This window comes from Myotis lucifugus, unplaced genomic scaffold (genome assembly GCF_000147115.1).
Source record: "Myotis lucifugus unplaced genomic scaffold, Myoluc2.0 scaffold_1, whole genome shotgun sequence".
Taxonomy (NCBI): Eukaryota; Metazoa; Chordata; class Mammalia; order Chiroptera; family Vespertilionidae; genus Myotis; species Myotis lucifugus.
The window spans coordinates 29,770,179-29,786,689 of NW_005871049.1; the positions used below are offsets into that span (position 1 = coordinate 29,770,179).

Below are 16,511 nucleotides of genomic sequence, written 5' to 3' on the forward strand. Positions count from 1 at the left end.
TCCAAAATGGAAAAAAAAAAGGATGTAAAACACTTTTCTGACACAACAATTATAGAAGGCATTGCTTTAAATTTCTTATATATGGTGTTCATGTAGGAAAGAAGCATATAACTATTACAATTAAGATAAATGTAGATCTATAGGAAAACATTACTTGCTATAATAATTGAGGCTAAAGGGAGAAAGTTCACTTACAATATAATTACTACTAGATACATGTACAAAATTAAGCTTCATTGTATACATAATGACATTTACTGCAAAACATTTTAGTAGCGAGAACAAATACAAATATAAATAGGTTTTCATCACTTACCTCTCTTAACATTTCTGCTTGTGCTTGTTGACTTATCTGAAGGACATGGGCAATGGCCTTCACATCTGACCGAGATCTGTTTTCCTAAGACACATGCCTGATATTCTAGTTTGCACTGTGTAAGAAGAGAGAAAAATAGTCATTCAAATATATTTAATTAAACAGTAAAATATTGAGAACTTGGCAACAGTATGCTTGTGATTCTATTATGTATGCTATGGGGAAAGATAAATGAATGGAAGAGAACAAAGAGCATTACACCTGAGCTAAAATCTTAATATTGTCTCTTCTTAAATGTGACATTTGGGGCTAGGATTTTAAATGTTCTCAGCCTCAATTTTCCCATATGAATAATTGGGATAACACCTACACTATAGTGTTTCAAGAATCAAACAGCAGGAGCAACCATGAGGCAGGCTCTCCTCAGTAAATGTTAACAAAGCTGAATAAAATTAAAGGTAAATGATCAAAATTACCAAGGCACATAAAGCTTTTTTTTGTTTAGTTTTGTTTTGGTTTGATTTTCTTTGTAAACAGTACTCTTTGTTAGTATTCTAAGCCACAATACTCATAAATCATTCTTAAGATATTATTATATAAATGCACATTTGATACGATTTTAAAAATTATAAAACTACTCCATACTTTAAAGAGGCAATAACGATCTTCCTCCCCCAAAAGAAATTGATCTTGCTAATTCTAAAGTAATGTGATTTCTTCAGTGGCTACCCCCATAATTTACTCAGTACAAATTATTTTAAGAAGAAATACTGCAGACTTTCTGGCTCCCATCGACAAATGCACCAGTGACTAATTTAATTCCGCTTCAGCTGATACCAAGAGCACTGAATCCACCCAATGACTAATCAGATTACTCACATCTGTGAAGCATGTTTTGTTTTTTTCTTTGTCAAATAACTCTCTCTGGCAAAATTCTTAATTAGCCCCACAACAAATGATTAAAAATTATTGCACTCGAAATATATCTGTAATGGTTAGTGGGCCTTTTTGGAGGAGTAAGTTATTTTAAAGGTATCATTTTTAATTATTCAATATTTCAATAATTAAGAAACGATCTTGTCATATAAAGTCACAATACATTTTAAATGTAATTAATAATTCCCTATAACAAATCAAAAGTAGACATAGTAGAAATTGTGAGTGCTTTAATGAAAGCCAAATAAGTTATATAAAACTTTGAGACTTCAAATTTAATATTCTTTCCTGTAAATTCTTTTAACTTCATATTTCAGAACCTTAAATTTTGTCATAATAAAATTCTGACTCATGACATAATTTAAGAAAAGTTCAGCGGCAATTAAAAGTGGCATATGAGCAGATAAAGCCAAAAGTCAATATTAATTGTAGCTAATATTAAATTTTGAAATTTGAAAATGTTAGCTCCCTTCAAAGCTGTTATTCTACTCATTCACATTTTAAATGTGGTTAATTTTTAGCAGCGATATTTTTATTCCAAGAAAATGAAAGTTCAAGAAATACTTGAACAGCAAAAATACATGAGCTATTAGTTTATTAAATAGAGGAATGATTTTTGCTCAAAAATTGATCATTGATTGTTTGTAATGTTATTAAACAAATAATTAATAATAAAAAGGCACAATCTTTATAAAAATTTGATTTCATTATCATCAAGTTTTACCTTTTGGCTAATTTTCTTTGACATAATTATAAATTCAAAATTTCAAAGCTGTCTTTAAGATTTTCATATGATGAAGTTATAGCTCTGCAAAAGAATTACTTCATAAGGGAAACAATTTTTCTTCAGAATGATTCTATTGAACGCTTCTTTTATATGTTTCTGTAGAGAGCAACAGAATCAGACGTATAGAAAATACACACCATGTGTATAGTTATATGAATTTAGCTTCCTGCAGTCCAAAAACCATTTAGTTTTATTTACTTATGGATTGATTTTGAAAAAAGTATTTGTGAAGAATATTATTCAAAGAATAATAGGATATCAAAAGTAGTATTTTAGAAATTTTAGCTACATCCACTGATTGCATTTCCAATTAATAATGTTCAATTTACTTAATTATCACAACCTGAAATATTTATAAAGGTATAAGTGAAGCAAAATATCACATAAAGGGCATACTCATTAGTCTATAATTACCCCAAAATGCAAATACAGTAGAGAAAGACATGATTAATGCATTCCTGATTAAGAACCTGGGTACTGAGAACACTTAAGTTATGAGTTATTGTGGAAAGCAAGCCTGCAGGATGATTTTTCAATAGTACATGTTGACACTTATAAGTGAAAGTCATTTGCTTTAATAACAATGAAGAAAATATGACCTAAATAGGAGACATCTGAGCTTCCCACAGAAAAGACCTCAACAATCATTGTCAGCAAACACTGGAAAGTCTACTGTTACAGGTTTTCATGGCCAGGGACTCACCATGGCCATGGTAGATGGCTTAAATCAGAGGTTCTCAGCTAGGGGACATCTGGAGACATTTTTGGTTATTACAACTAGAGTATGGAGGGAGATTTGCTGGTGTCTACTAGATAGAGGTAAAAAGTGCTGCTAAACATCTTACAATGTGCAGATGAGCTCCCCAAAATACAGTGTTATCTGACCTCAGATGTCACTCATTTCTAGATTGGGAAGCCCATATTTAGGCACTGGTCCACTGAAGGATAATGAATAGATTAACTCAACTCTCAAGATCTCTTTCCTATTTCTCTAGGAATGTCTACTTGGACATTCACTAAAGTAATACATATAAAATAAACCCAATGGTATAAATAAATTATCAGCTATAAGTTCTTTATGCAGAACAACCAAAAATACAAATCAGCTATAACTACAAAATACACAATTTACAAACGACTGCTTTCTTTGGGTCACCACTATGTGTCAATCACTGTGTTAAGCAGTTTTATCCATTAGTCTGCTGATCATCAAAATATTAGTCCTAGCTCCCACATAGATTCTTGGGGTATTGGAAAGAGTATGTTCTTCCCTTGGACATTCTTCTTGGTCCTTGACTAGTATATCAGTTAAACCAACAGACTGATTTATAAGCCATCCAGCAAACTGCATCATATTCCCTACTTTGGGGCTCCACAAACCCAATGAATCAATTTCAGCTGTAAGTCTCTCTTGACACTTCAGATTCTGCTGCTGCTATTTCAGTTCCATCCAGTTTCATCTGGCCACATCCTTGTGTTCTTTGTCACTAATCAGTGTCACATGTTTCACTTTTGGGACTATCCATTGTTGGACAATTGTGAAAACTTATATCAAAAAATCTATTCAATAATGGACTGACAGGCAAGATATATAATGCCCCTCCCATGTTCCTCATTGTCCACAAGTATCTGATATTGCAAGCATTGGGATGGTCTCTTCAAAATATCTACTGAAAACTATATCAGAGTCTACCTCCCTCACCTTAGTACGGCAGCTTAGTCAATGAATATCTCTGTATCCAGAAAGGGAACATACTCTCTCAGCTGGTTCCTGGGGAATTAACAGGATGAAAAGAGGTTATGGGTACCTATTTGAAACATTCAGGATTTTTCTTTCATTCCCTTAACAGTAGGAATTGCAGGCTGGTCTGTTTGCTGTCCTCTCCGAGTAGCAGCCTATGCAAAGGGGGTTTGGGGAATCAAACTCAATTCTGGTTCAGCCACCTGGGTCCTCTAGTTCAGTGGTTGGCAAACTGCGGCTCGCGGGCCACATGCGGCTTTTTGGCCCCTTGAGTGTGGCTCTTCCACAAAATGCCGACTTCTGCGCATGGGCCACGAAGTTTCAATTGCACTGTACATGCGCGCCTGCACGTGGTATTTTGTGGTATTTTGTGGAAGAGCCACACTCAAGGGGCCAAAGAGCCGCATGTGGGCCGCATGTGGTTCTCGAGCCACGGTTTGCCAACCACTGCAGTTGAATTAACATGAAATCTGATCAACCTGCTCAGAGTTTCTTGACAGTAGTCCATGTAGGCCAAAGTTGGGAACATAATAAATCTCTCTAAGGTTTATAGTTAGTTTGTTATAAGAATACTTATATAGAAATGGCACATAGTTTTCATGTTTAAATATAATTTTCTTATTTTTCTTCTTCCTTTTTGAAAATAAATCATGCATCACTATACATGATTATTTCCTTAGCTATACGTGTGCATTTAAATACATTAATGATGAATTAGTAAATGAAAAAACACTAAATTATTCAACATATTATATTCCATGCACATCCACTGTTCTGAGGATAAAATAAATCCAGGATTAAAAAACAAAATAATTATAATTCATTTTTACTCAATATTTTCTAAGAAATGTTTAAACATTATGATAATTCAGTGATTATTTCTAATTTTTCAAATTCAACTGAAAAATATCATATTTCACATTTACTTGGTAATGATATTTAACCCAAACATGTAATATTTAGGAGCATATTAATTAATTTCTCCTAAATTAGTTTTTTTAATTGATCTTAGAGAGGGAGAGAGAGAGAGAGAGAGAGAGAGAGAGAAACATTGCTCCAGTGCCTCCTGCATGATGAACTGAATCTGCAATGTGCCCTGACCAGGAATTGAACGGGGACCTTTTGGTGCACCGGAAGAAGCTCCAACCCACTGAGCCACACTGGCCAGAGCCTGAATTAATATTTTCTGATTCACAACAAAAAATTATCTGGAAGTTCTTTCTCAGTCAACCTGTAAGGAAATAACCGATGCCCATAGCATCTGGAGCACTTTAACTGCAAACTTTCTCATTTCTGTCAGATGAGTTTTATGCTTACCACTTTTTGGCCCTAAAATCAGTTCAAATATATTAATATCATAACTATATAACTTTATTAGATATGACTTAATATGATAAAATATTAAGACAAATTAATGGGCTGGGTTTCCATGAAACATTGCATGGCCTATACTCAATGAAGGTGAGCTAAGAAAAAAATGTTTTATGTAAATAAATATGTAAAATGCATATGAAAGACCAGGAATACAGTTTTGTAAAAATTATAAAATATTATGCCCTTAGTCTGCTTTGCAAAATGTCTTTTAGCTTCTTGTTACATTTTAAATGGAAAATTTAGAAATTCATATTTTTCCAATAACTAAAGAAAATACAATATGTATTTTGTGCATTGATATGTCTATGAGGGGGTATTAGAGAGTGTTGGAAGCCAAATCAATATAAAGAGAGAAAAGCTTTTCTGACAATTAGAACAGCCTTCAAAAATGGACGTTTATCTCACAGAACATGGTATCTTATCAGGGACTTGCATACTTGTGTAGAAGTTTGTCCTAGATGTCCTATTGAGTTCTTTTCAAATCTGAGTTTTTATGATAAAGTTAACTCATTATTTCTTTTGATACTCAGTGATTTAATAAGAGCTTATCCCAATGATTCTGATAATACACTGGAGTTGTAATCTTGATCAAGTTGGCATACCCAAGCAAAAGCAAAATGTAGCTTTTGTTGAAAAGCAGTTCAAACAGAAACAGTGCATATATATCTCTGACTGTTGATCTTCCAACATAAAGTTATTTCAGCTCAGACAAAGTATTCAAGAAAAGGTAGACAGGACCATTAAACACCCAATACAAATAGAGGCAAACACATCAAAATGGTGATGTGTAAGAAATTTTCTATCTTTCAAAAAGTACATGTAGCTACTAGAATCAGGAACTATTATTAAAAGAAAGTAACAGAATACCCCAAATATGGAAAACAGTTAAAGATGAACAAATTATAGGACAATGTTGAAACGTAAAATGGAATTTTCTCAAATTGCAATAAAAGATAAATGTTTCTTCTTTAATGATAAACTTATTGTTCTATTTTATATTTTTTAAAACTCTCATATTTAAGATTTCTCGTATAAAAGCAACAGTTCTTTTCAAAAATGGGCATATGTAAAAATTTTCAGGGAGCTTGTAAAATTCAGATTCGCAGGGCCTCACCCCAAACAACTAAAGTATTGTCTCTGGAGCCAGTATAAAATGATAAGCTTTCTATTGTCCTTCCCTAAACACACACCCACATTTCTTATAAACAATGTTATGCCTAGGAATTCACCATTATTCAGTTCAATTGGCAAGCACTCCATGACTAAATATGATAGAATCAAGTGTTCAAAGTCATCCAACATGTTGTCCCCAGGGAATTTATGTTACAGATGCCCAGCTGAGTTCTAAAACATTAATATTACTTATTGACTTCCGCTCAGCAAATGCAATATACAATTTACACAAGTCAGTGACAGATATATCCATGGTCTAACACAGATGTTGTATCAGAGAACAATTCTTAGTTCTTACTAATGGCTGACAATACAATCAAAATAGACTTTGCCTGAAGCAAAGAAACAAATACCTTCATCCTTTGTCAGTTTAAGGAGTGATTACCTCTCCAATTAACCTTAAATAGACTTATGTTTTGATTTTCCTGGCACTGCTGAATTTAAAAGAATTCAAAAAAGATTGGTTCTTTGAAAAAGAAAGATTAAGTGAATTTCTTAAAAAAGTCAATCACTTTTCTTAACAGGAAAATAAAACACAGATAATATTACAAAAATTCTTCTCATGAACTTGCAAAAGTCCCAATATTCTTTCAAGCAAATCTATTTTTCCATAGTTCTGCATCTGTTCCTTTGTTGCTGTTGTTTGGTTTATTTGTTTGTTTTGTGTGTGTATACAGTTTTAAATACTTAGCTTAGGATTTCTAGACAAATTGACAAGTTCAGAGTTTGAACTCTAATAAATAATTATTCAAAATTGGTCACATTGTGTAATAAGATATAGTTTCTAAAATCATATCCTAGTATGTCATTTGCCTGAAGTCTTCATTTGTATACCCTCTGTCTCAACCCATCCTGGCCCTGCTATACAGTGGGGCCTTGACTTACGAGTGTCCCGACTAATGAGTTTTTTTGAGATATGAGCCGTCTCTCGGCCGATTTTTTGCTTTGAGTTGCAAGCTCAAAAAAATTCAGGTTACGAGCCAGCTTCAGATACCCCACCGCTAGTTGGCGCAGAGAACGTCACAGTGATTTGACATACAAGTAATTTGAGTTATGAGCTCCGTCATGGAACAAATTAAACTCGTAAGTCAAGGCCCCACTGTACTTTGTAATGACCTCACCTCCACTTACGTTGTAGAGTGGAAATATAATTTGCAATTTCTGCTCTCTAAACTGAGCTGAAGGTAATGAGGAAAGATTGTGGGTCTAGAATAGAACCAATAGGAATCTATACTAATAATAGAGGACTATTCAAATTGTGCAGGACACCATCACATAATGACCAATCAGGATGGAGGTGGGGTCATGGCAGAGAGCCAGGGGTCCCTGCGCCAGGGGTCCAAAAGGCACAGAACGGAAGGGAGAGCAGATAGCCAGTTAGGGTGATCAGGCCAGGAGGGGAGAGCAGTTAGGGCCATCAGTCTGGCAGGGGAGCAGTTAGGGGCATCAGGCAGGCAGGCAGGTGAGCAGTTAGGAGCCAGTTGTTCCAGATTGCGAGAGGGATCCCAGACTGGAGAGAGTACAGGCCAGGCTGAGGGGACCCTCCCCTCCGCCATGCATGAATTTTGTGTACCGGGCCTCTAGTATCCTATCTAATAATAGACAAACATGGTAGTTAACCATACCTCCGACACGCTTCCCATTGACTAATCAGGGTGACATGCAAATTAACTGCCAACCAAGATGGTGGCCGGCAGCCAGGCAGCTGAAGCGAACAGGAGGCTTGCTTGCTCCAGTGATGGAGGAAGCCAAGGTTCCGCGCCTGCCACTGCCGGCCTCTGAGCTGCACTCTAAGAAACAATGTTGCAATTATAGAAGCTAAACAAACCCCAGAAACCTGCTTTCAGCCAGCCGGGCCTCAGAGCTGAAGTTGCAACAGTGTTTCAATTATAGAAGCCAAACATACTCAGATACCTGCTTTTAGCAGCCAAGGTCTCAGAGCTGGAGCTGAGCCTCAGAGCTAAAGCTGGCTCTCAGTTCCAGTGACAGCCATAGAACATAAATAAATCCCAGAATAAAAAGAAAAAAAGGAGAGGTTGGGAGCTTCAGTCGCCTGCCAGCCTGAAAATGGCCCTCAGCCCCTCACCCAGACTGACTAGGCACCCCAGTGGGGACCCCCACCCTGAAGGGGGTGTGACCAGCTGCAAACAGCCATCATCCCCTCATCCAGGCTGGCCAGGCACCCAAGGGGGACCCCCACCCTGATCCGGGACACCCTTCAGGGCAAACCAGCTGGCCCCCACCCGTGCACCAGGCCTCTAACCTATATAGTAAAAGGGTAATATGCAAACTGACCCTAACAGCAGAAGGACTGGGAATGATTGGTCACTATGACACACACTGACCACCAGGGGGCAGACGCTCAATGCAGGAGCTGCCCTTTGGTGGTCAGGGCACTCTCACAGGGGAGGAGCTCTGCTCAGCCACAAGCCAGGCTGATGGCTGCCAGTACAGCAGTGGTGGTGGGAGCCTCTCCTGCCTCCTCAGCAGCGCTAAGGATGTCCGACTGCAGTTTAGGCCTTCTCCCCGCTGGCAAGTGGACATCCCCCGAGGGCTGCCGGGCTGCCAGAGGGATGTCTGATTGCCTTCTTAGGCCCAATCTCCCCAGGAGCGGGCCTAAGCCAGCAGGTGGTCATCCCCTGAGGGGTCCCAGACTGCGAGAGGCCACAGGCTGGGCTGAGAGATCCCCTCCCCCTCCGCCCAGTGCACAAATTTTTGTGCATCGGGCCTCTAGTTCTTTATAATAGTAAAAACACAAAAAACCCTGTATATCAGTGCTCCTGTAGATACAGAGCCATAATAAGACTTGGAGAACAGGACTGGGCTTTTTTCCTAGATGTGGGGTCACACTCGCTGGACTGATAGTAGCTGGCCTTCTGACTAATCTTTATCATGGAAGGATTACTCACTGAGGGATTAGAAACTTCGAGCAAGGAGATTCATGGACCACACTGAGTTTAGGATTTAGGGCTCACCATTATTGTGAGCTTAAATGCCTACAAGTCCCAAAAAGCTGTTAATTTAAATTTGCCCTGTAGAACAGAGTTTGCTTTGAAAGTGATATATAAGCAAAAATATTAAATTAATAATTCAAGAATGGATTATTCAAAATAAATTTTTTGACAATATTAATAAGAGCATATGGTTTGTAATCTGGGCTTCAGAGTGTGCCAGATATAAAGAAGAACAATGAGGAAACCCCATGGAATTAGAAATGTATGGGAATTAATCTACATATGATAGGTGTATTTAGTTTCAAGTGGGAGCATGCTAATTGTGTTTCTCTAAAATCATCAAACAATGCTTCCCATATGGTCTCAACAGATGGAAATCACTTGTGATTGTAACTCTGTATACTTTGAAACGAAATTGTGAAATAACCGATCATCTATTAGTAGCATCCTGAAGAGAGCCCCACACAAGCAGGTGCTAGACTAATGCCAGCCCTCTCCAGAGACCATGGCACTCTGGATGCAAACTTATCAGTACCGCTGGCACATATGTTTATACTGTTGAGAAAGACATGCATCTGTCTCAGCTGGATACCGGTAATAAAGCCAATCTGTCTCATGATGAAACTTGTTCAGTTATCAATCTTCATCAGTAAAATTATGATTAAAATCGGCTTCCCATGTTCCTCTACCTACCAGTTTGAATATTATAAGACACTTCCTTAGTTGTAATTTAATAAATTAGTATAATGGTCGGCACACCCTTATCCTGTGGAATGTGATAATATGAGATAGATTCATTCTCCCTTGTGCTGACAGCATGAATTTTCTAAGCCTGCAAAGCTAATATTCACCAACATCAAGGGCTTATAACTTTATCAAGTAGGTATATGGTGGCTTAATTAATACACAGTACTTGGCACCCAGTAGGTACTATGGATATTTTTATTGACTGAATTAATCAATCTTATCATTGTAATGCTCTTATCAAGATTAGAAACTGTAAAATGCAAGTGGAAGTTCTAGAAAAATATTCACCAAGACAAAGTATGGTTCATAAAGAGGTACCCACAGAACAAAATGTTAAATAGCCCCAAATTTTTGGAACTTACTTTGCAGTAAGCAAAACCAGAAAAGAACTTTTTATATATCCTATTTAATGTGCATATTCATATTGTTCCTTAAAGATATATTAGTGTACTTAATTATAGGGTAAGGCCCCAATGGAGATACTACACATTATGCTTTTAAAACATATTTTACATAACAATACACATGTATGTGTTCCCAAGTTTCAGCTAAGAGGTTGTGAGTCTATATTCATTTGTCACATCAAAAAGCAAACAAACTCCAAAATCTTAAAAACTCCAAAATCTATATATATAAAAGACTAATATGCAAATTGTCCCCTCAGGAGTTTGACTGTGAGACTGAGTTTGATCGCTCACTATGATGAGCGCTGACCACCAGGAGGCAGTGTGGAGCATGGAACGTGACCAGCGGTGGTGGCTGGGTGCTGAGAAAGTGAGGGAAGGAGGAGGTGGGGAGGCTGGGAGGTGGGGTGGCAGGGAACCTGATCGGCCCTTATTGCCAGCCAAGCCTAGGGACCCTACCCATGCGTGAATTTCATGCACCGGGCCTCTAGTATTTGGATAAAATATGGAGGCAGATTAATGTAGAGGAGAGAACACTGAATCAGGGAAGACATTAAATCTTGCCTTCAATGTCAGCTAAATACAACAATTTTGTTTTATCTTTCTCATCCTTTGTTTTCTCATTTGTTAAAAACAATTTTTCGAAGGTTAAATAAAGTAATATAGGAAATAACATGAGATAAAAGTAGCAATGATATTGACAGATTGTACCTCTAATGATATGTTATAATAATAATATTAACATTATTATATGCATGGTAATAATTTCTGATCCCTTTCTGATCTCTCTCAGCAATTAAGGAAATATTGGTTTTAATTTTTGAGGGTTCAGAGTGTTGACAACTTCAGCATTTCAAAACTTTAAAAATTCTTAAATAGGGGAAACAAATAGATATTGAATCATATTCCAAATCAGTGAGATTATCCACATTATTTTAAGTTAAAAATTATTTGTATAATCACATTAGAGAACTTATAGACTTAAGCACTTAGTCATAAATCTGAGTTGTGTATTTCATACTAAATGACTATAAGATTCTTTACCTGTGAAGAGTAGGTATGACCGTCTGAACCACAAACGGGGCTGGAATAGACCATTGGGCACTGTTTGCAGGTGGATGATACGGGGCCCCTCCATTGCTTATGGCCTACTCCTGCATCTTTCATACTGTTAAAAAAGTAAAACAACCAGACTTAATGCACTTATTTAAAAACAAATACATTTATGTTAACATCACATGTTTCCACTGTCACTCCAAATCTTGAAGGTAAATTAGAATCAGAAACTATTTTTCTCCTTTACAACCTATTAATCTGTACAGTGTCCTTCATTATAATCTGTTGTTTCATATATCAAGGGTTCTCTACAATAAAATGTTAAGATATTCCTTTGAATATTCTGCTAATTACATATGGACCAGTTATATTTCATTATTTGGATTTGTTGTTTTAATTTATAGTTTGACAATTTTTCATAGATTCAGAAACAGAAACAACAATTGCTCAGCAATAAAGGACTCACACAACTGGGACTCCCTAATAGCCACCCTAGTATTTCATCAGGAGCAGTTTCAGAAAACAGACTAATCCGCAGGGTGAACCCAATGTGCCTGGAAAGAGAAGCAGCTTACCTTAGGCAGCAGTTCTCAACCCGTGAGTCGCGACCATCGGAAAACACATATAGCATATCATATATTTACATTACGATTCATAACAGTAGCAAAATTACAGTTATGAAGTAGCAACGAAAATAATTTTATGGTTGGGGGTCACCACAACATCCATACTCTTCTGCTACCTTCCCTTACATTTATTTGTTTTTCCATTTTGATTAAACTGAATTATTGCTCTGTATGTAACATGTGCGCAATTTACATAAAGAGGGTTAGTAAAGGGCCTAAAAATAAGAATATTTAGAACTACTCTAGTAAATCAGTACTCACTCATTAAAGTTGTTTATAGAGTATACTATAATGTCTATATCACGAAGGGAAAAGATGATTTACTAGACACATTTGATTTTTTTTTTGCTTTAAATTTTATTGTCATTAATAGTTAGACACACAAAAAGGCAATCCCCAAGACTATTAAGAAATATATTAAGGATCTTCATTATAGGAAAAGAAGTTCAAATTATATACTTCAAATTTAAAAATGTTTATTTCCCTGGCTCATTTGGTTGGGCATCATTCCATGCACCAAAATGTTGCCCATTTGATTCCTGGTCAGGGCACATGCCAGAGTTGCAGGCTCTGGTTTGGGGGAGGAAGGCATAACAGGAGGCAGCAGATTGATGTTACCCTCTCACATCAATGTTTCTCTTTCTCTCCCTCTCTCTCTGAAAATCAATTAAAATATGTTTTAGTGTCTATTATTTTCTCTTCTCCCTCCTCCCTGCCTCCCATCGCTTGTCTCTCTCAAGATTTTCATGAAACCTATCATAATTCCAAATGCATTTTCTTTATTTCAATTTTGTAAATTCTGCCAAAAGACCACTTTAAAATCTTGCATGGCCACAGAGTTCACATCATAAGAGATACAAGGGAAAATAACCATGCTGCTATTACTCATTAATTGGTACAAAATTCTAATGGAAATTAAAACAATGACTGGAAAACTTGAAACAGTATTCTATACCACTTCAAAACAAATAAATTATAGAAATGGAGTAGAGAGAAATAAGAAATAAAATATTCTACTTGTATTTTTCTTTCACTTTGCGTAATCAAAACAAGGCATACAATTATGCAAATTATCTGCTTTGCGGATACATCAGGAGAAATTATTACCAAGTTCAGGATTCTAATCAATAGAAGGTACTTTATCAGAACTGGATTTATGTACATCTTTGCTTTGTAATACATATCTATATCTATATCTATCTATCATCTATCTATCTATCTATCTATCTATCTCTGATATATATATTATATACAAATACACTATATTCTGCCATTCAATAAGTAGTTTCACACCAATATACATGTAATTATGTTTTTAATAGCTGAAAATTAAACTAACAAAGATGAACTTATACTGTTGCTAGTGCTTCTTTACAGGACTGGTTTTGAGGCAGTTGAGTCATACCATCTTCTTGTCCCTGAGCTACCTTCTTGTCTTCCTGCTTTTCCTTTCATTCTGGTCCTCAGTATGAATCTCCAGCATCAGTCATGTATGAAAGTACATCAGTCTCTTAATTTTCTAATAGTTACAATTTAATTACAGCTACATCTGTTTAATCAAGTATGATACTTGGTTTTATGTTTAGTTAATCATGTTGTGCAATTTAAAAATATAATTTGAACATGATTTCTATGTGTTAGGATGTACATTGACTTTGGAAAGAACATAAATGATGTTACCAAAATGATTAGCAGGAAAAAAATCTCATTCCAATTTGATTTAAGTTTCATATGTGAGCATGTTATTTATTAGTCTTGACAAGTCAGAAACCTCCCTAGGTCTTAATTTCTTCATTTATACAATGCTAAGCTTCATCATATGGATCATTTGATCCTGAGAATTCCATGAGTCTATGAATCCTTAATAAAACTGCTAATATGAAGGCACTCAAAAACTAGAAGCACAGACAGTGCATACTGGCTACATATTATAATTTTAGAACTTGACTTACTGTTATCAAGTGAAACAAATATATTGTTATGGTGTGAAGGATGATGTTGAGTGAAGCAAGAGATTGCTAGGAATGCTGAAGTTGCAAAACTCGGCTATCTCAAGGTGGCAAATGAAAGATAAGGAGGGAGCCCTGTCTTGTGATAACTAATGAAAGAGGGGAGATAAAAAGAAGGTTGTGTTTAAAGAGGTATGCTTTTTTCCACATAAAGCATACCTAAGAATCAAATAATACTTCTATTACAACATAAGGGACATTGTCAATAAATCATAAAAATAATTATTTCATATTACTTATTTCTCTAAAATCTTACAGTTCCTGGATCTGACATCACACACTATACACGTTCATTCTTTAGGCCACAAATATGCAAACCAAATAAAATGCCAATGTATTTCTTATGTATTTATCTTACAAGGGAAACATTAGTATCTAATTCCTAATTTTGTAGGTGTATTTGCTTTTCTCTCTATGCACCTATATTAACGTAATTCTTAATGACTTTGCTTCAGCAGAAGAATTTGATTGTAATCTGATAAAAACAGCATTCAAGTGAATAGAAATATTCTGTGAAAATCTCAACTAAAGGTAACTTGAGGTATTTCTTGACTTCTCAATATATCTAACATTTAAACTTCTTTAAGGAGTCATGTTTGTTGTTGTTTTTATAAGTTCTGCCTGAGTTGTGGAGAAATTCTTCCTTAAGACACAGCTGCTAAGTCATGATTTCTTCCCTATAGGCCATAACTCTTCAAGAAATAAGGCTGCCCTTACCTTTTTCATCAGGGGCATTACAAATAAACAGATGGTGTAAGTGCACTAAATTACCTTTTGAGGCAATAAAATTAAAAGAAATTTAGAATGCTCTACCAGGCATACAGAACTTTTTAAAACTATAGTGACCACGGTATGCTTTATATGATTTCTCTACTTGGTATGACAATAATTTGAGCAATGAAATAAAATAGATGACCTATCAATTTTAATTTTAAGTAAAAGAGATACCATAAAAATAAAAAGTAAATCTTAATTCATACTAGAAAATATCGTTAAATACATAAAAATGAGCTGGCACAGCTTGCTCTATATATTTTACAAAGAACAAAGATTTTCCCAAAAAGTCCACATATAGACATATTTAAGTCCACATATAGACATATTTTAAAATACAGTGATAGAAAAAATAAAATACAGTGAAAGGACTGATTAATAAAATATATCTTATATTAACAAGTGAAATAAATGAAAGCATAGCTGCTTCAAATTTTATTTAAAGAAAGATTCACTACCACAAATAAATGTTGCCTAGAGACTATACCTGGCTAATTAAACCTGAAATTTACATGGTATAATAAATAATACACCATAAATGTTATTCTGATTTAGAAAATCAGTACAGAGGAATATGTGAATTGGTTCTATTAAATGTGTTAACAGGTATATTTCACTCCAGATATGAGCATATTAATATGATTGCTAAGTCTACATCGTATAACATCATATATTCAAAATAAGAATCCGGAAATTCTTAATTTTTTTAAATTATTTATTTTCATAGATAAAGCAAGCTTTCAACCATTAACTGTGATATTACTTTAACCTTAAACAGTTCTATAATGTCAGCACTGAGCAAAGAATGACTAAAATTTGAGTTCACAAAAATGTGTGATTCTTAAAGGTCAAGGAGATTCTATATTTGAAAAAATGTGTTCGCATTTAAAAAATAACAGTGACAGATATGCAGCTTAAAAGAAAAAATATTCTACCTAAAAGAAAATGACATGAAACAAAACAACTTTTACCAAAAGACATGGGGAAAAGACTGATTATTCAAAATATATTTTATATATAAAAATATGTATTCATTATGAAACATTCTTTTGATTTGTTTGTTTTTCTAAACAGAAGCAAATATTTCACTACTGTTCAATAAATAGACCTGAAAGCATTATCAGAAGCATTCAACCATTAAATATCACCATTTATTTAAGAAAACAATCATTAAAGGTCATCCCAAACTCATGGAAGGAAAACAGAACTTTTTCTCCATGTCTTGTCTTCATGGAAGTCATTGCTACTGATCTCCTCCTGGCTTACTGCTTCATGGGAAAAGGGAAGTTATAGAAATTAGAAAGGAGAAAGAAAGCTACCACATTTTGCTTGAGTCTGATTTATAGACAAAGAGAAAAGACGAAGAGTACAAAGTCTCTACACATTAGCTTTCACGATATTTTTCAAGTTAACTAGTAAAATTCAGATGTCTAAGTTTTTTTCTCTCTACCAGATTTTAATTCCTGTCCCGAAAGTATGTACTTCTAAGCATGTGTTGATGCCTTCTGGTGAAATCAGGAATAAAGTAAGATTTGCCAGACAAGGAAACATTCTTCAAGGAGTGCTATCTTGGTAAGTGGTAGCATATATAAAAGTTATCAGAGAGGCCTTTTA

General features: G+C 35.3%; 1 protein-coding gene across 1 annotated transcript in view; it reads right to left on the reverse strand.

Moving 5' to 3' along the window:
* The window catches only part of SPOCK3 (SPARC/osteonectin, cwcv and kazal like domains proteoglycan 3), a 191,595-nt gene that overhangs the window by 80,102 nt on the left and 94,982 nt on the right, over positions 1-16,511 (reverse strand). The window contains exons 3-4 of the mRNA XM_023753473.1: positions 11,477-11,600; positions 317-431 (exon numbers count right to left, since the gene is read on the reverse strand). Coding sequence (XP_023609241.1) covers positions 317-431; positions 11,477-11,600 — 239 coding nt within the window. The remainder of the gene's footprint in view (positions 1-316; positions 432-11,476; positions 11,601-16,511) is intronic.